The 21,082-nt window shown below is 39.3% G+C and overlaps 1 protein-coding gene across 4 annotated transcripts in view; it reads right to left on the reverse strand.

Annotated features, from left to right (window-relative positions):
• The window catches only part of SAMD3 (sterile alpha motif domain containing 3), a 46,615-nt gene extending 33,143 nt beyond the window's left edge, over window positions 1–13,472 (reverse strand). Inside the window, exons 1-4 of one of the 4 annotated variants that reach the window (XM_024996520.2) lie at window positions 13,363–13,472; window positions 12,766–12,865; window positions 11,943–12,111; window positions 9,028–9,135 (exon numbers count right to left, since the gene is read on the reverse strand). In XM_024996520.2, the coding sequence (XP_024852288.1) occupies window positions 9,028–9,135; window positions 11,943–12,111; window positions 12,766–12,844 (356 nt within the window). In that variant the 5' untranslated portion in view covers window positions 12,845–12,865; window positions 13,363–13,472. Of the gene's footprint in view, window positions 1–9,027; window positions 9,136–11,942; window positions 12,112–12,765; window positions 12,866–13,106; window positions 13,298–13,339 lie in introns of those variants that run through there. The other 3 variants (XM_059889635.1, XM_010808543.4, NM_001038083.3) reach the window with 3 other exon arrangements.
• Window positions 13,473–21,082: the final 7,610 nt, after the last annotated feature.

Genomic DNA, 21,082 nt, shown 5'->3' on the forward strand with positions numbered 1-21,082 from the left:
CCTTCTCCAATGCATGAAAGTGAAAAGTGAAAGGGAAGTCGCTCTGTCGTGTCCGACTCTTTGCAACCCCATGGACTGCAGCCTACCAGGCTCCTTCGTCCATAGGATTTTCCAGGCAAGAGTACTGGAGTGGGGTGCCATCGTGTCTACTTTCCTAAAATTTGGGCCACAAATGACACTTTTCTCTAGGGGCCCCCAGCTTGGAGATAATCTGTTACCCTGAGGGACTGTGATGCTTTTCTAGTCCTGCAAAATGGTATTGCTTTCCAGTCCTTAAGGAAGAAGAGCATGAGACAAGTGGAAGTCTTTGCTGCGAAGAACAGCCATTCTCACCACCAGGCTTGGTCTTCATATGTGAAGAACCACCTCTATCAGTAGTAGCATTCCCAGCATCGAAGGAAAAAGCAGTGACAAATACTGTGCTCTCCAGGGACTTAATGGAAACACTGTGTTCCACAAGCCTACATTCATTTTATTCTTTTCCACACAGAAACTTGCAGACTCTCTACACTGAAAATGGTATATATCAGGGTGCCCAGTTTTCTATTATCAACTCTGAAACGAAATGCCATGTAACCACATCTAAAAAGCTTCAATGTTTGGGGAACACAGAAGAAGAGAATGGAGTCAAGTAAGAGAAGGTATAGACATCTGTTTAAAGAACTTGCTGTCATCTAACTGTAGGACATGAAAGGACCTTATAATACACATCTTCAAAACAGGGATTGAAGTTCACCAAACTACAAAGTTCAACAGAAATGTTGCTTCTGTGTTATTAGGCCATACTCTGTGAATCACCTTCTTTACTTTACCTAGGCAAGACTTTCCACTGCTAAGAAAACAAAGTAAACAAGAAGTTTTTGAAAAGCCCAATAGAGAGATGCATGTCAATGAGCTAGGTGAGATGCCATCTCTGAAAATATAGAACGATGTCACAGCAAGACATGCACGGACTATGAAGGAAATGCTGTTTTCCTTCAGCTGCAGCCACGAGTAATTCAGAAAATGTTTGCACTGCAACCACCAGTAATTCAGAAAATGTTTGCTCCACATTCTCATCATTTGATATGTGCTTTTAATTTGTGTTTTATAGCTCTGGGCTATCACAGCTGCCATTTAATCTATGAAATTTCCAGAGGAATTTAGTTTCTGAAAGGCATGAGTGAACATGTAATCAAGCAGAAAGTAGAGGTAGAGATGTGGCTGGCATCAGGCACTGTGCTGTAACACAGACAGACAGACACCTCTTAAATCCTCCCTGTCCTTGGTTGCCAGTGAGAGATTCAAGGAGCCAGGAACTTCTGGGGTTTTGACTAATCAAGAAAAGAAGCATAAAATAAATACATCTTTTATTTCTCCCTGTTCTCCAATTCTTCTTGGTATTGACAGATGGTCAAAGACCCAGAAATGTGACCTTACCCTCAATATTTACACTTATTAGCATGATAGTCACAAAAACAGATCTCATAGAGCTATCATAGTCCCTCTTTTTCTTTTTTATTTCTCATTCATAAAAAGGAAAAAGTAATGAGACATTACCTATGCAGTTGTTGCAAAATGTTCAGTACTACAATTTTGTAGTTCATAATTATCAAAATCGGGTGGTTCAGGGCAGTTTTTTATTAATCCACCTGTATACTACTAGGCTTTTGAACCCTGACCTCATGTAAACAGTTTATATCCTCAGAGCATCTGCTAAATAGGGATGAGCCTGGAAAAATTCACTTTTCAAATCTGGCCCACAGTGCTGGTTTTATGTGACTTTTGCGGCCAAAAAAAGAGACTGACTTAGTCTTGTCCCAACTGTGTGCCATCTAGGCTGTGACTTGCCAGTTCCTCAACCATACAGCTTCATACAAATAAAAGTTTCCTAGTTCTAAGGATTCAAGCAATTTGATTTATACCAAAGTACCATTAAACCGGGTGGCTTAAGGGGCTTCCCAGGTGGCACAGTGGTAAAGAATCTGCCTGACAATGCAGGAGACGTGGGAGATGCAGTTTTGATCCCTGGTTTGAGAAGATGCCCAGGAGTAGCAAATTGCAACCCACTCTGGTAATCTTGCCTGGAAAATTTCATGGACAGAGGAGCCTGTCCATGGAAAATTTCAGGAAAATGTCCAGGAAACTTTCATGGACAGGTTACAGTTCAAGGGGTCGCAAAGAGCCAGATACATGTCAGATGTGTAGTTGATCTGACTGAGCAACTACACATACACACACGGGTGGCTTCAAGAACAAACATTAATTTCTCATGGTTAGAGAAGTTGGATGTTCCAGATCAGGGTGCCAGCAAAGCTGGGTTCTTGGCAAATGTGCTCTTCCTGGTTTACAGAAGACCGTCTTCCTACTGTGTCCTTACATGCCAGAAAGAGAGCAAGTTAGCTCTCTGATCTCTTTCCTTTTTATTAAAAAATACTATTTTTTTGGCCATGACCCACAGCATGTAGGATCTTAGTTCCCTGACCAGGGATTGAACCTACACCCCCTTGCAATGGAACCATGCAGTCCTAACCACTGCACCACCAGGGAAGTCCTGTTGGCCCCTTAGCCTCTAATAAGAACACTAATTCCATCCATACGGAGTCCATCCTCAGGGCCTAATTACTTCCCCAAAGCCCCTCCCTCCAAATACCATCATATTGGGATTAGGGTTTCAACATAATGAATTTTGGAGAGGCACAAGCCTCTATTAATCTATTGTACACCCAGAAACGCCTTGCTGCTGCTGCAAAGGCTGGTCATAAGACAACACTAGCATCACTTAGGGCACCTGTTAGTGGTGCTGGCTCTCAGGTCCCACTCCTGACTTACTAAATTAGAACTTGCATTTTAATAAGATTCCTGGATGATTTTTAATTATATTGGAGCTTGAGAAGCACTGGTGTAGGGCCCTGATCTATTTCATTTAAGTCCTCCAGGAAATTCTAATGTACAGTCACAGTTACAGAGCACTGTCCTGTCCACTGGCACAGCACAGGGGCTTCTCGCCTCCTTAACACCACCCCTCTTCATTTCCAGCAAGTCCATTTTCTCTGCCTCTATCTCTCACATTCCAAAAGCACATATTCCAAATAGAATGTCCTATTCCATTTCAGGTGCCTGTACCTTTGCACATGGTATTTGCTTTTCTGGAAATGTTCTTTTCTTCTCTTGCTCCATTTTTCTTCAGATGAAATTCAAATTATGTTTCAAATCCACCCCCCCAACCCCGCTGCCTTCAGTTTCTGAGAAGACTTCCCCAGGGGCCTTCTCCATACTTACTTCTCTAAAAGTCTCATTTATCTTTCTTTCTGTGCTGTTTCCATACCCTGTGCATTTCTATTTCTGTGTCTCTTTCTCAATATTGCGGTTATTAACTTCTGTGTCTTTCTTGTCAGAATCTGCTTTCCCCTAGGCAAGGACAAAATCGCCCCACTTTACCCACTGTCTATATCATATCTAGTTCATGGTTTATATTCAGTAGCTTTTGGACTGAACAAAAGGGAAGAAGAGACTAGAAATCAAGTTTACTTTAATCTCTCTGAAGACATCCTATTAGTTAATAAGAATGAGCAGGAGTCAGAGAGTTATTTATCAGTCACAACAGCCCAGTTTTCCCTGCAATTCCTGTTTGGCTGCGTCCAGATAGCCTCCACTGAAGGAAAGTTCTGTTCTAACTTGATGAGCCAATGTTCTTCATTTCATTTCATTTGGGTCTCTGCTCAAGCAACATCCAGTCAGAAGTTGAAAGACTGCCCTGAAAACCCTCCTGAAGCTAACACACACATGCACTTACATACACTATTTCCTCTATTTGCCCCTTTTTTCTTTGCCTTATTGGCCTCATAGCACTTAAACATATTTACAGTGTAATATCATAGGTATTTATTATTTCCTCACTATTAGAACTCTGTGAGAGGGGAGGCTTGGTCTGCTCTGCTCCCCACTGTATCCTCTGTGCCTCCCAGGGCCTCGCATCCAGTAAGCACTAGGGAAATGTTTACTATGGAATGAATGAATGGACTCTGACTCAGGTGAAAAATCATTAAGTCAGTAGTTCCTAAGGTGGGTCCTGTGGTGTTAATAGATGTTACACAGAGAAAGAATTCTGGGCCAGACAGAGGGAAATGCTTTATAGCATTTACTAGGTCACTGTACAGACTTTTGAGAGTCCTTTGGACTGCAAGGAGATCCAACCAGTCCATCCTAAAGGAGATTAGTCCTGGGTGTTCATTGGAAGGACGGATGCTGAAGCTAAAACTCCAGTACTTTGGCCACCTCATGCGAAGAGTTGACTCATTGGAAAAGACCCTGATGCTGGGAGGGATTGGGGGCAGGAGAAGAAGGGGATGACAGAGGATGAGATGGCTGGATGGCATCACCGACTCGATGGACGTGAGTTTGGATAAACTCTGGGAGTTGGTGATGGACAGGGAGGCATGGCGTGCTGCCACTCATGGGATCGCAAAGAGTCGGACACGACTGAGCGACTGAACTGAACTGAACTGAACTGTACACTGGGAATGTCCAGTCAGGGACTAGACTTGGAAGGTAATACGTCCAAAACACACAAAACTTAGGCATGGGTGTTCTATACACCTGTAGGGTAGGAGATGAGGGATGTAGCACTGCACTCTAGTTTCACTGACCTGGGATTCAGCATCTAAATGTGACAATGTATCACTTGGGTGGACTTGGTGTACTTTGAACCTCCCCTTATTATGTGATGGATAAGATACACACACAAGGGTGCTGCTCCTTATTTTAGCTGTGTATGTGGCATTGCCTACAAACAGTATGTCAAGTGTGGACCTACTGACATTTGCCCTCTTGAGCATAGGTGGGTAAGATCATTCTACAGTATTTTATAGTAGTAGCCAGACCCAGAAAAAAAGTCATCATTAAAATAATTTTAAAACATGCGTGAAATTGTGACTAATTTGTAATTACACCCAAAGGCTGAAGCAAACCATCTGCACACAAATATATTTAAAGTTCAGGGCAAGTGTTTTTAAAGTGGCATTTAGGAAACCTCTACCTGTTTATCTGATTTCATGCCTTATTAGGTACCAAAAGGGAAACAAACAGTTCTGAACAGTGTAGAGGAAAAATAAAGAACGGCATTGTAAAAGAAAAAATATCTTTCTAAAGGATCGCCAACACATGCTGAGGACAGGACCTTATAAGCTTTCCATCAAGAAAGGGCATTTAAGCAATTCAGTAAAGAGCATGGGATCACCTATCACCAAAGAAAGCTGCTTCATGTCACAGCAGCATGTGTTTCCTTGGGACTTGGAATTCATCCACTGGGACACACACATCGTGTCAAGAGTCAAAGTCATGTGAATGTCCTGCCTCTAGAGCCTTCTTTTACCTCTTGTCTGCAAATGATCTGGATGGAAAACACATGTTCCTTTTAGGGACCATAGGGGAAATTATCACAAGCATAATGACAGCCACCTTGTATGGGATTATAACAGCTGCCAGGTACCTTCACTGTTATCGTACCTGCAGGTGGGGATTCCCATCACACAATGTGCGGAGACCCACCGGACAACAAGTAACAGTCCGGATTCCCACCCCAGGTGTGTGAGATCCCACCCCAAGTGGCACTTGATCCACCATCCTTTCCCACCTCATTAAAGCACATGGCTTCGTGAAAGCCTTGTAGCCAAACATCAGCTTGCTAGCTGGTTATGTATGAGTGGCCCATAAACTCCTGGGGTTTAATTCTGTTCAAAAAATGAGCACATTTAGCAGGAATTGTATAAAAAATGTCTAAAGAGAAATTGATGCTATTCAAATATTTATGCTGTCTTGTAAAGGTGTGTTCAGTCTTTCATTAGACCATACATCCTCATTTCAAATAAAAACTCCTATTTAGTCTCTGTTTGCCAGGTACTATGCCAAATGCTCTGCTCACAAGGGGAAAAGTGTATGGATTTTGCCCAGGTAGCACTTCTATGGAGGGAATACAGACTTTAAAGTGATTAGTTCCATTATCTAGTCTTATAAGTAAAGAAAGGGGTGTGTAAAGGATGCTACACAGTAGAAAAAGGGCTCCTTGCCTGAGCTGGAATATAAGTGGCGGGCCAGGGGGCGGTTTCCTTCAGAAAGAGGGATTTTTGAGCAGAATCTTCAATAATGAGCAGGTAGAAAAGGGAAGAGAAGAACACAGCCCGACACAGGAACTGTGCAATAGGCTCTTAAATCAACACCTGTTGAATGAATAGCACCCTGGGCAGAAGGGCAGGAGATAGGTGATTTTTAGAAAATATTTGTTTATCTGGCTGTGCCAGGTCTTAGTTCTTAATTCTGGCATGCAGGATCCTTGATACTTGTTGCCACATGAGGATTTCTTTTTGTGGTTGTGGCATATGAGCTCTGTTGCAGCATGTCGAATCCAGTTCTCCAACCAGGGATCGGATTTTAACTCACATGGCTGGATGATGGAGCCCCTCTCTGAGATAGGATGTGGGAGAGGAGAAAATCTTTTATCCCTCCCCATTTCATAGCCCTGAATAAATGGCAGAACCAGAGCAAAACTATCTAAAACAGGTACCTCTGCTTTGTCCTCATCTGCCCACACATAGCTGACTGCCCAGGAGGGACATCTGCCCTGCACTGGAACCCCCTAGTTCCTCTTCCCCAGGTACTGAAAGGCTGAGTCTGTTACCTGGGATGATCTGAGCTCTTTTCATGGGGAATGTCCTGGAGGCAGTGCTATGGTGAGCCTGCCATAGGCCAGCCAGTCTGAATGGGACAGAGTGTACGTGAATAGTAGGATAAATCCATCCTCAAAGGAAGAAGCAAGGGCATGAGGCAGATGAGGGAAGCGAAAGAGAGATGGAGATGGCCATCAGTGGCTCCATGAGAGTGAGGGACAGCTTGACCCCTGACTTTCTAGCACCAGTGTCTCTACCCCTGTCACTGGGTTCTAGCGAGTTTGTATTTCTTACACTTAAATATACACTAAAGCAAGAAACACGAGTTCAGTTTTTGGACATGTTTAACTGTGGTGCTTGTGATGAGCAGCCGGTTGGCACATAGATTAGAAGACATTTTATGATTAGAAGAAAGATATGAGACTCTGGTTTCCAAACTCTCCTATTTTTCTCCATTTCTAACACAATTCCTTTCTTTTCCTCCTCCATGCCAGACACTGTAAAGGATGAGAAATACCCTGAAGCACTGGTTGTACTTTTGATCAGCCATGTGAAAAAACAGGCATAACAATCTGACTCAGCCAGCATTGCAGGACCATATAAGAGTGGAATATCATCAGAGAGCTTAGGAAAAAGAAAGGACCCAGAGAACCTGTATAAAAGGGCATCCTCGTCTCCCACTGGTAGCAAGAAGGAAGAGGAAAGAGGTCCTCAGCAAAGTGAGCTTACTACCTGGAGCCGTGCTGAGTAGACTGTGGTACTCTGAGTGCTTTCCAGGGCTTCCTGTGCTTAGCACTGAGCAGGTGTTATCTATCTTTAGATAATGGTCCTCACAGGAGCCCTGTGACAGAAGTAGTTGTGGTTATTATTCCCATTTTTCGGTTTGAATACTGATTCACAGTGGTGTCTGGGTTGGACCGCTGGGGCTAATTGTTGCTCTTCCTGTCTCTACTGAACAGTCAGAGAAGGGACTGGCAACTTTTGGCAGCTTCATGAAGGGGTAGTTGAAGACTCCCGACTGACTCCACACACCTGGAACCACATCAAAGGATGGCACTGGGAATCAACAAGCACCCATGAACAGAAAGGAGGTGAATGAAGCCACCATTAAAACATATTTACATCTTCTGAACCACAGTTCAGACCAGGAAGACCCCGGGGACCAAGCCCTACCTAGGATATTGTCTCTACCTCCTTGTTCGTCACCCCCAAGTGGGAGCCAATGGCTTGAAGGAAAGTGGATTCTACCACTTAAAGAGCTGGAGCCTTTGAGCCCAAGGATGAGAGTGCAAGGTTGCAGGTGGTGGAGAGAGAAAGAGAGCAGAGAGGATGCCCAGAGACAAAGCCCATGTGCAAGAGCTCCTGATCCCAGGCGCCAGGCTTCCCTGCGCTCACTCACGGGGCTGCTGGCGCTGGGCGGCAGGGGCTCAGGCTGCTGCCTTTGGTCCCCTGAACTCCCATGCTGATGGCAGTATATCCAGTGCTGAGGTGAGAAGAGCCCATCTGGGCAACTAGATAGAAGCCCCTGACTTCTCTAAATCTCAGTTTAACTCAGTTCACAACAAAGAGAGAATAATACTGACCTGACAGGACTGCTGCGTGGGCTAAATGAGATGATAATGGAAACTGAAACTATAAAGGATGACATTCTGGTTTGACTATTGCCGGATTATATGGTGCCAGCTGACATCTCTCCTTTCCATGACAGTACACTTAAAGAAAAGCATTTGCTCAGCAGCTGCTGAAAAGAATAGGTATCAGGGTGATGCCTGAACTGCACAGGGCAGGTGGCTGGGAAATCCTAGGTTGACTACCATGACTCTTGGACTGTATCTTACCTAAAGTCCCCCTCAGGACTTTAGTGCCACATTCCTGGGTCTGTTTCTCTAGATATATAGTTTTCCTCTGTTCCAGTGTAGCCCATATGTTGAAATACTATAGCTCATAAAACCCAGTGTAGGGATATAAGGAAATGTTTAACAAAGCAGTGCCTCCATCATGAATGGTCAAGACTGTTAATTCAAAAAAAAAAAAAGACTCCGCAAAAAGCTAATTCTATAAGACACTATTTGCAGAACAAATTCCATCTTTGTGGCTACTGCCAATCACTCTGGACAGTTTATGACAGAAAAATCATCTTTTTCCTTAACAACATGTCCTTGAGAGATGCATAATATCATCTCAAAACTTAACTTGTTCAATGCAAAGATAAAAAAAATGACCTTCATCTCTTACCAAATATCTTCATCACTTGATTTACAAAAATCCCTTCCAGAAAAACAAATAGTTTCCACTTAGAAATACATTTAAACATGAAACCTCATAAAAATAAAGACAAATATTATCAATTGGCTTTAAGATGTTTAGAAGTTGTCCATCCCACCTCTGTTTCAGTACTCTGTGGTCAATTAATCCATTATCAAGGTTGTCAGCTGGATAGAAAGATGGCATCTGCTCCCCACCACTGGCTGGACTCGAGGGCTGTTCATCCCTGTCACCAAGAAAGAAAAGGTGGGTCTAGGGTATTCAACTGTTGCTTTCATAGTGACTCTGAAGGTATAAATCAGCCCAGAGTAAACACTATGATCTGTGTCCGTTCCAAGCTCCACGTTAGAGTCATGACTAAGAGGATTGAAAGAAAAACCCTCTGGGGCCATCTCACTCACTACCAGTTTATACATGCTGGGAGGTGCATGGTGCCAGTTCACTGTGCTGTTCTCACTCCTCTATCACATTTAAAGATGGTATTATTGATAATCCTTTCCTTTATGAAACAATGGTAATAACAGAATATACCTTTGTTGATTAACATTATTATTTGGCAAAAAAAATGAAACTCTATATCAGATCCTTTCTCTCTTCCCTGCCATCTAGGGGAACCTTTTATTATTTGTGGAATTTCATGATCTTTGAACCACTCTTCACTAACTCCCTCATCTTCTAAGTGATACAACTGAAAGGAAGGCAACTTGCTTACCTCCACAAGCTACTCAGTAACAGCACCCATTACCTCAGTTTTCCAACTTTCCAACTTCCTGTCCAGTGATTTTTCTACCGGCTTCAAAAAGAGCAACACAAAAGCAACTGGATATACTCCTTCCTGTTATATATTCCTGTCATCTACCTAAGTCTGAGTTGGAGGCCAAGTATCCTGTCCATATGTGGCCTGTAAATTTTTTTTCAAAGTAACATACCAGGCAACTGTTAGCCACCAAATGAAATTTACACTCAAGTTGGAACCCATCTGTAAACTCTGATCTAGGCTGCCACTTTATAAACTCTTCAGAGTCCTAAGCATCATTTATTCTACCCACTTCATTTTACAGTTGAAACTAAGAAAAGTCAAGCAAATCTCCAAGGTTAGATGAGTAGCTAATATCAGAACAGAGATTCGTAATCCAGTTTTAATACCTAGCTTCCAGGTTCTTTTTACTACACCAAATTTCCTATCTTTATTAAGAACTTATTAAAATTATTTAACTAAATAAATAGCACATTCTTATACATTTTTTTCTATTACTATGACTCCCACATGACAATATATTTGTCAAGTGCCTACATATTTGACAATAAGCAAAAATAGCCAAAAAACATTTTTACTAACTATAACCTATAAACCTACTTGAAATTGTGATTTTGCACCAGAATAATTGAATCTGAATGTAAAACAGCACAAACCTTAGAGTCAACTATTTACTGGGTAGAATGAAGAGTCCCCACTCAGCCCCTGGAAAACCAATGTTCTAAGTCATGGTTACATTTCAAAATGGCTTTATAAACCAATTAATAATGCTTAATATTTAACAAAAGACTATATTTTAGTGTGGGAGAAGGAGGAGATATTTTCTCAAAGATTATGATACTCTGAACATCAGTGTGATTAACTTTGGAAGTAAGTATGTATTATTTTTCACAACCTAGAGATGAAGCAAAAGGAGTGTCAACATTTAATGCAATCAATCCAAGTCAGTGGTAGGACCAGGAATGATGCCCAGACTTCCTGGCAGTCCAGTTAGTCCTCATTTACTAGAGGACATTATAAACTGCTTTGCAGTGGAAAAAAAGGCTGTCAGTTTTCTTCCAAGCTGTGTCTAAGGTAACATCAAGATTCCAGTCAACTGAGGGGAACTTCCAGCTTAAGAGTACAACTCATCCAAGAATGCTGGGAAACTACTTTGAGCTCTAGATGAGGTTTACTCCCTCCCTGTGCTGCAAAGGAGTAAAGGCATACAATGGGAACTGCATCAAAAGTCACGTATCTTTTACACAGATGTGTCAAAACAGCATTTAGAAGAAATCCCTCGAATAAATCAAATAGTAGACTCTCCAGACCAAATGTGGGCCATTCCTTCAAGCTGACTTATCCCCCTCCTTGTCCCAAATATCCAAATTCTCTAGAAACCGAATTACCTAAGTTAGAGCTCTCTAACATTGCATTGCTTATAAAAAAACAAGACAGAAACTTAAGAGTTTTACAGATATTCTGGAAAAAAAAAACTAAAGTAAAAACATGGAATGGATTTCATCAAACATCATAACCTTATTTTAAAAATTAATGAATAATCAGAATGTAGTAATTATTTAAACTTAGAAATCTGGCAAAAAGTTTCAAATATCAAAAATCCAAATCAGAATGATTTGGGACATAGCCTGAATGATCCTGGGACATAGATTATAAAGTGAAATTTTTAATTTTATAATTTTTGTTATCATTCCTTTTTATGGCAGAAGTCAATGATTTAAAAAAAAATAACCTCAAAACCATCACAAATTTTTCTACAAGACTTCTCTGGGATGCTACCACAGCATTGAGTGCTCCAAGAACACTCTTGAAATCCAGTGCAGCAAAAATCTTTAGCAAATCATATTATGAAGGCCTCTAGAAGAGAATATAAATTAGTTACTGTAAGGAATCCTGGGCAAATAAGTAAATACACACATAAATAGCTTTGGGGAAAGCAAAGAAGCAGAAAAAGATGCCTTCCTCAAGTCTTAACTTTAAGACCTAAGCTCAGGAGTTCATTTCTGCTTGTGTTATATTTTAACTGCTTGTTACAGAGATTTCTATACAGGAACTTCAGGCTTATAGGTCTTCCCTAATAAATGGAGTTGGAGTTTAAAAACCTGGTGCATTAAAAGAAAAGATATCTTGATTTATAAAACTTTGCAAAAACTGTTACTGTACACACAAGCTGAAAATGGTCACAATTTTCAACAAAGTTGAAACTCCATATGCCATGCTACAGCCATCTTAGGGAAAGCACAGAATCAAAAATAAGGCCATTCATGAACACTTACTCTGCTTGTGTGACCGGGGCTGTTTCTCCAGGGGACTTCAGCTCTTGACTCTTCTGCTTATATTTTTTAATTAAATCCATTAGAACAGCCTGGTGCCCAATTTTCTTTACCAATTGCTGAACCATCCGATCATTAAGTGCTAGGAGAGCAGCCCCACTTACTTCTTCCTCTGGGAAAAAAGAGAAAAAATCTCTACCTGTCTGCTGGGTAAAATACTGTAAAACACGGCACCCTGAGCAGGCAGAATTATTTCTCATGTTAAAAGGAGCATCTAAACTTGTGCTCTGCAGTTATAAAATTATCTGTGTTTTTGCAAAAATAGAACACTAATATTGCATAATTCCAAATGCACGTCTGCTCCTAAGAAAGTACTGCAACATGGAGTCACAATAAAATTTTTTACATTCACATAATGCCTCCCCTCTTCTGATTCTACCATTGTTTTCATAAGGAAAAAAAAAATCTTTTTGGAAAAGTATTCTTAATGTACCTCCCAGGCAATAATCAATACTTGTAAATCCAACACTGTACAGAGCTGCCTAAAAATGCACATCCTGGACAAAAGCAATATTAAATGTATATATCAAATGTGTATTTTAAGTAACTCAAGATTTATTTTGAGTTCTTTTTGAAATAATTAGATTTTCTCATGGATACTAGGTCAAATGCAAACTCTGCTACAGTCGGTAAAGAAATGAAAGTTTCCTAGTGTAGCAACTCCACATCAATGTTCACATGCATTAGGAAAAAAGAAATCAATGACAGAGGACACTCAATATCTCGACTGCTCAATTAACATTTTTTGAAAGTATAAACAACTCACCTTGAAACCTATGTACTAGCTCTCCTAAGTTTTTCTCCACCAGCCAACTGCAGACCTGATCAACTGACCAAGTTTCCATGGCTGTATCCTGTAAATACACCTGTAGAATAAAAAGAGGAGTCTTCAGTTTTTATTTCTGACTGTTGTTCTTCTGTTTAATTTTAGCAATCAGCAGTCTAAGCCTTTCCTTTGCAGACTCTTTGAGACTCTCAGTACTAAGCTTCTTTAAAATTATTGTTTTCCGAATACACATCTAAAAGTTGCTAATAAAACAAATACCCATTTTGAAAATGAGACCAGTTTGAACCTATTTCTTAGTCTCTTTTCTCAAATTTCTTCACCTTCTCCTACTTTTTTTCCACAGGCATCCCTCAGGTTTACTAACAGACAGCTAGAGACATACAATGGTACTCAATCCTGTACCATTAACACCCCGGTTTCTTCACAAAGAAAAGAAAGGTGTGAAATTCACCACTCTAGGCTTATCAGGAAGTGGTTGACATTTACAAAAGGGGTGGGCAGGGGAGGAAGGGAGGAAGGATGGAAGGATCAGATAAAAGCCTGACACAGATACTTAGTAAACCCAGCCTGATTAACCCCTTGCAGCTCCCAATCCAGGAGAGTTGTAACTGCTTCTGATTGCTTCCTTTTAGCAAGAGGACCAAGTAGGAGCCAAATTCTCCAGAGTCTGAATGTTTCCTTTCTTTCAATAATATTCTTACATATTCCACTCAGTTCTAGAACTTTATTGAAGACCATTATGATTCATAAAATAACTAGTATGATCTAGCACATTGATTGAAAACCCTAACAAAAATTAGTTGGTAGATTCAAAATGGGAAAATGATTCAATATGTCAATAATTCTAAGTGAAAGAGGTATATTATTTGTAAGATATATTATTTAACTATTCAGTTATACTGTCACTATTCTTTTCTAACTATTTGAAAACTTAAAACCAGTATACCTATTGCAATAATTTTTCTAATCTCCCTTAGGCAGCCCATCCTGTTTTTGTTTTTTAATAGTTCAATCCAAATGACTTAATGGACTGGAGAGAAACTGAAAAAACTTAAAACATTTAAATCTTTTTAACATTACTTTCGATTTCATTTTTCAAACCAAACGATATAGATTTCTTTGTACAGTAAGACACTGACTCTCCTATGAAAACAGAGGGAAAAGCTAATCTTACAGAAATGAAATCCCAAGGAAAGATAAAAAGAGTCATTAAATCATGTATTTAAATTTTATTGCTAGAAGTTCTCCAAATAAACATTATTATATTTTTCATTTTTGTGTATTTGAATAAGTTACAATTTCCAGCAGTTAGAATGGTGGCAAGGGAGAATCTGATTCCCTTTCATTCTTGACAATCTGAAAAGATAACAGACTTCAAAAATAATTTTCTAAAAAACAAGGACACTTCAAAGGAATAAACCACGTTCCCATAAGTATTCATGAATACTGAGTTAAAAAATTGAAAACAAGGGTTAAATGTAGAAGAACGTCTTTCCAAATTACAGCAGTGGATTTAATTTGCTACGACAACAGTAGCCACAGAACTCCTCCCCTAGGCTAAGCAGCAATAGCAGGGTGTGAAAAGTCATTATTTGCGAGACTCTGGTGTAAATTAAAAATCACACCTTCCTGTCACACTTCTGGCTTCCTTGTGAAGAGTAGGACTTAGAAAAAAAAATAGAAAAGAAAGAAACAAGACAATTCTCTAAACTTCAAGATTAAAAGATATGCAGAAGATACTGCCCTGCAGCCATCGATGGATAAAAGGAAATTTGAAAATAGAATGAATCCTTGAAAACCCCCCTATATTTTTAAATTTCTAGATTCTGCAAAATCTATTTCTGGGAAAAACAGAACAGTTATCAGATTATAACCTCATACAAAATAATAAGATTAAAATTAGTATAGTATAACATTTGTTTTTCTGAACGTTTCATAAAATACACCATCACTGCCTAGACAAGGTAACATCTTTAAGTACAAACCTTACAACTTCCTCTCACATAAATAATGGATATATTATTTATGATCTTATGCATCATAAAGGAATAAAAGATATGTCAAAGGAGAAAAGACATATCCAGCAGCTTTATTGCACATCCAGTATTTTCAGAAACATCTGAATATTTTGAAACGTGAGGGCAAGTATGATCATTACTTATTATAAGACACAATAGTAAAAAAAATTAATAATAGTATTCTGTTGGGATACTCCTGCCAAATAATTATCATTATTTGATTACATTATATTTCAATTAAATAAATTGGTATTAAATATTAAGGAATCTCATCTAACTAAAGCCAGGAAGAAGTAAGACTTTAGCTAAAGCAATCTAAATGTGGGCAAGTGTTATTTAATAAACTTGTTAAAACTCCAGAGAAAAATAATACTGCAAACCATGGATGTGGTTTATAATCTTCAAGAGCAATATAACATATAACAATATCAGCCACAAATAAACACTTTTTAAGAAAATGCAAAAACATTTGTCTCTTTCCCTTCTGTTTGCATTTTTACTTTTATTTTCCCAGAGTTAAAAAACTGAGAAAACAAAAAGATTGTTAAAAGCTTTGATGGCAGCATCTGCCCTCTCTTGAATCAAGGCATCATCCTGCTCTGGGAAAGGACATCTCCTGCCATGGTTAGACTTGAAAGAACCAACCATTTAGCAAAAATTGGGTCCTGATAGTGAAAAAGAAGGAAAACCAAGAGACAAAAATTAAGGATGTGGCTGTCATATGGAGCAATGTCCAGGCAGTTCTGTTGGGCAGCAACCTTGCTTTGACACAAGCAATGATATCACTGAACTCCACTGGAGCATAATATCTCATCTGCTTTGGACTGCCATCTATTCCAACCATCACCAGACCAGGAGGAATGAAAACTGGAATAGTCAATTAGAAAACCTTGCATACCTTAGTAATCAAAACATTTACTGCCTAGATAGCTCAGAGCTAAGTAACTAAAGATAGACCAAAGAAATTAGGTGCCCTACCAAGAAGATAAGACATGTACATAACCAGAACATAGAGTCAGTTATGATGGATGCAATAAATAGAGGGCTTCCCAGGTGGCTCAGTGGTAAAGTATCCACCTGCTAATGCAGGAGATGCAGGTTCAATCCCTGGGTCAGGAAGATTGCCTGGAGAAGGAAATGGCAACCCACTCCAATATTTTTGCCTGGAAAATTCCATGTACTGAGGACCCTAGTGGGCTACAGTCCATGGGGTCGCATAGAGTTGGACATGACTGAGCACCTTCGCATGGTATAAATAGCACTAGGGGCTGAATTTTCCCATTCCCCTGGAAAGGAATGCATCTTGATTTAGAATCTGAATGAAAGATACACTTTAGATAGTGAAGAAGCCTGAAGAAATGAGATCAATCAAATGAACTAAAAATAACATGGCAGAAATAAGCAAGTTATGTTTTGGGACCTGAAAGTGACCACTCTTCCTAGAATGGTGAATATATTGTAGGGAGTAACAACGGAGAGAGTTGGAAAGATCACTGGAGAATTAGAACACTGAATTCTGAGTTTATAGATATAAGCTTTGGGAAAAAAGTCATTGTGTTTTAGAAAAATTGTTTACATAGCTGAGCCAGATGAATTACAGGAAAAGTTGTTCTTTAAGTAAATTGCATATGAGAATGAATGCTTTAACTTTTACTAAACATTCATAAAGGCTTCCTTGGTGGCTCAGATAAAGAATCTGCCTGCAATGTGGGAGACCTTGGTTTGATCCCTGGGTTGGGAAGATCTCCTGGAGGAGGGCATGGCAACTCACTCCAGTATTCTTGCCTGGAGAATCCCCATGGACTAATTTTTCTTCATTTTAGAAAGATAGATATTTATGTTTATATTTATCTTTCCAAAAATTATGGGAATAAAACTTTTAATTTTTTTCATATGTCTTGAGCAAAAGAGGAGTGAGATGTACAAAGCTAGCCAATACCAAGTAAGTGAAACACACCAAAAGGAACTGTCAGTATATATTAAGTTATTGCCTATAGAATCTGGAACTGCATCACCTTAGGTCAAACAATGAACAAGGAGGGAGCACAGCTGCACCCATCAGAAGACAATTGGATTAACGATTTACTGAGCATGGCCCCGTCCACTAGAGCAAGACCCAGTTTTTCCCACATCCAGTTTCTCCCATCAATTGATGGTTTTGAACTGTGGTGTTGGAGAAGACTCTTGAGAGTCCCTTGGACTACAAGGAGATCCAACCAGTCCATCCTAAAGGACATCAGTCCTGGGTGTTCATTGGTAGGACTGATGTTGAAGCTGAAACTCCAATACTTCGGCCACCTGATGCAAAGAGCTGACTCATTTGAAAAGACCCTGATGCTAGGAAAGATTGAGGGCAGAAGGAGAAGGGGATGACAGAGGATGAGATGGCTGGATGGCATCACCGACTCAATGCACATGGGTTTGGGTGGACTCTGGGAGTTGGTGATGGACAGGGAGGCCTGGCATGCTGCAGTTCATGGGGTAGCAAAGAGTCCGACATGACTGAGTAACTGAACTGAACTGAAGTCCCTCCCATCAGGAAGCTTGCACAAGACTCTTACTCTCATCCATCACAGGGCAAACAGAAGAAGCAAGAACTACAATCCCACAGCTTCCAGAATGAAAACCACAATCACAGTAAGCTAACCAAAATGATCACATGGATTACAGCCTTGTCATGGCAAAGGGGCTTGCATAACTCAACGAAGTTATGAGCAATGCCATGCAGGGCCACTCAAGGTGGAGGGGGTCATGGTGGAGAGTTCTGACAAAAGATGATCCACTGGAGAAGAGAATAGCAAACCACTCCAGTATTCTTGCCTTGAGAACCCCAAACGTTAAGCAAAGCCAGATGAGATTGCCATTTCAAAAATATATATTTATTTATTTGGCTGTACCAGGTCTAGTTGAAGCATGTGGGATCTTTAGTTGCAGCACGTGGAATCTAATTCCCTGAACAGGGATCAAACCCAGGACCACAGCACTAGGAGCATGGAATCTTAGCCACTGGACAACCAAGGAAGTCCCCAAAATGTCAATTTTGTACATACAAGAACCTAAAATCAATAATTCCTTATAGTGGAACTTATAGGTTGAATCTTGATTTTGTGAAAACTATTAGTAAGTGTTGGTTGATTCCTTTTGTTCAGCAAGACTTATCAGAGGTCTCTGTGATTCATACCACCTCTGAACTTTGAGAGAGAGAAGTGGTGAGCACAATAATGGTCACTTTAAGGAAAAAAGTTTCTTTTTACACTTATAAGGAAACTAAACAGCAATCTATCTGGGAGAGTTAATTAAATTAATGAAAAAAAATAGCAATGAGCCAGAGTTAGAGGTCTTTGGGGATGTCTGGGTGACAAACACCCAGTCTTTTGGCTTTTGAGTCAGACTTCTGGGGCATCCTTGCCTCTGGTTAGCTGACTGTCAAAGCTGATGATCAACAACATGAACTACATTCTCTGGATTATTGCCAGAGATGGTAGCTGTGAGCTGCGTTGTCAACTTCTGTCAAAATCTGAATCTGTAACTGAGAAGATTTGATAGATGTCAACCCTTCCAGAATTAATCTATAAATTCCAATTAATATTTAAATGTGTTTGTGTTTTAACTTACTATGGTTCTGGTACTGGATAAATACATAAAAGAGATAGAAATGCTTGGCAAAGGGACATGTACTACCAAATATTCAAAAGTAGTTTTAAATTATAATAAGTATAAAAGCATGGTATTACTGAAACAGAATAGAAACCTGGAAACAGAAATATATGGAAGTATTAAAAAGATGTTACACTGTTGGTGGGAATGCAAACTAGTACAGCCACTATGGAGAACAGTGTGGAGATTCCTTAAAAAACTGGAAATAGAACTACCTTATGATCCAGCAATCCCACTGCTGGGCATACACACTGAGGAAACCAGAAGGGAAAGAGACACGTGTACCCCAATGTTCATCGCAGCACTGTTTATAATAGCCAGGACATGGAAGCAACCTAGATGTCCATCAGCAGATGAATGGATAAGAAAGCAGTGGTACATATACACAATGGAGTATTACTCAGCCATTAAAAAGAATACATTTGAATCAGTTCTAATGAGGTGGATGAAACTGGAGCCTATTATACAGAGTGAAGTAAGCCAGAAAGAAAAACACCAATACAGTATGCTAACGCATATATATGGAATTTAGAAAGATGCTAACAATAACCCTGTGTACGAGACAGCAAAAGAGACACTGATGTACAGAACAGTCTTATGGACTCTGTGGGAGAGGGAGAGGGTGGGAAGATTTGGGAGAATGGCATTGAAGCATATATAATATCATGTGTGAAACGAGTTGCCAGTCCAGGTTCGATGCACGATACTGGATGCTTGGGGCTGGTGCACTGGGACGACCCAGAGGGATGGTATGGGGAGGGAGGAGGGAGGAGGGTTCAGGATGGGGAACACATGTATACCTATGGTGGATTCATTTCGATATTTGGCAAAACTAACACAATACTGTAAAGTTTAAAAATAAAATAAAATTTAAAAAAAAAAAGATGTTTTTTTCAAATTGGTGGTGAAAGAAGTGACCATTCCACAAATTTTGTTAGGATACTACCTCGTATCACCTACAAAATAAATTCCTCAGATAGATAAATAATTATTTCAATCATATTTTCTGATCACAATGTAGTAAGATTAGATGTCAACCATCTAATAGTTTTATAGTTTTTTTTAAAAAAAACTATTAAAAATACAAACTAAACAACATGCTTCTGAATAACCAACAGATCACAGAAGAAATCAAAAAAGAAATCAAGATATGCGTAGAAACAAATGCAAATGAAAGCATGACAATCCCAAACCTATGGGATTCAGTAAAAGCAGTGCTAAGAGGGAGGTTCATAGCAATACAAGCCTACCTCAAGAAACAAGAGAAACATCAAATAAACAACCTAACTTTATACCTAAAACATCTAGAAAAAGAAGAAAAGAAGAACCCCAAAGTTAGTAGAAGGAAAGACATCATAAAAATCAGAGCAGAAATAAATGAAAAATAAATGAAGGGGACTATAGCAAAAATCAACAAAAGTAAAAGCTGGTTCTTTGAGAAGATAAATAAAATTGACAAACTGTTAGCTAGACTCATCAATAAAAAAAAGAAGAATCAAATCAATAAAATTAGAAATGAAAATGGAGAAATCACAACAGACAACACAGAAATACAAAAGATCATAAGAGACTACTATGAGCAATTATATGCCAATAAAATGGACAATTTGGAAGAAATGGACAAATTCTTAGAAAAGCATAACCTTCCAAAACTGAACCAGGAAGAAATAAAAAATCTTAACAGACCCATCACAAGCACAGAAATCGAAGCTGTAATAAAAAATCTTCCAACAAACAAAAACCCAGGAGCAGATGGCTTCACAGGTGAATTCTACCAAAAATTTAGAGATGAGCTAACACTTATCCTACTCGAACTCTTCCAGAAAATTTCAGAAGAAGGTAAACTCCCAAACTCATTCTATGAGGCCACCATCACCCTAATACCAAAACCAAAGATGCCACAAAAAAAGAAAACTACAAGCCAATATCACTGATGAACATAGAAGCAAAAATCCTCAACAAAGTTCTAGTGAACAGAATCCAACAACATATTAAAAAGATCATACATCATGACCAAGTGGGCTTTATCCCAGGGATGCAAGGATTCTTCAATATTTACAAATCAATCTATGTGATACACCATATTAACAAATTGAAAGATAAAAACCAATAGATGCAGAGAAAGCCTTTGACAAAATTCAACACCCATTTGTGATAAAAATTCTCCAGAAAGCAGGCATAGAAGGAACATATCTCAACATAATAAAAGCCATATACGACAAACCCACAGCAAACATTTTCCTCAATGGTGAAAAATTGAAAGCACGGCCTCTAAAATCAGGAACAAGGCAAAGGTGCCCAGTCTCACCACTACTAGTCAACATAGTTTTGGAAGTCCTAGCCACAGCAGTCAGAGAACAACAAGAAATAAAAGGGATCCAGGTTGGAAAATGAGAAGTAAAACTCTCACTGTTTGCAGATGACATGATCCTCTACATAGAAAACTGTAAAGACACCACCAGAAAATTACCTGAGCTAATCAATGAATATAGTAAAATTGTAGGATATACAATTAATACACAGAAATGCCTTTCATTACTATACAGTACAATGAAAAAACAGACAAATTAAGGAAAAATCTCATTCATTATAGCAATGAAAAGAATAAAATATTTAGGGAT

This window comes from Bos taurus, chromosome 9 (genome assembly GCF_002263795.3).
Source record: "Bos taurus isolate L1 Dominette 01449 registration number 42190680 breed Hereford chromosome 9, ARS-UCD2.0, whole genome shotgun sequence".
NCBI classification, from domain to species: Eukaryota; Metazoa; Chordata; class Mammalia; order Artiodactyla; family Bovidae; genus Bos; species Bos taurus.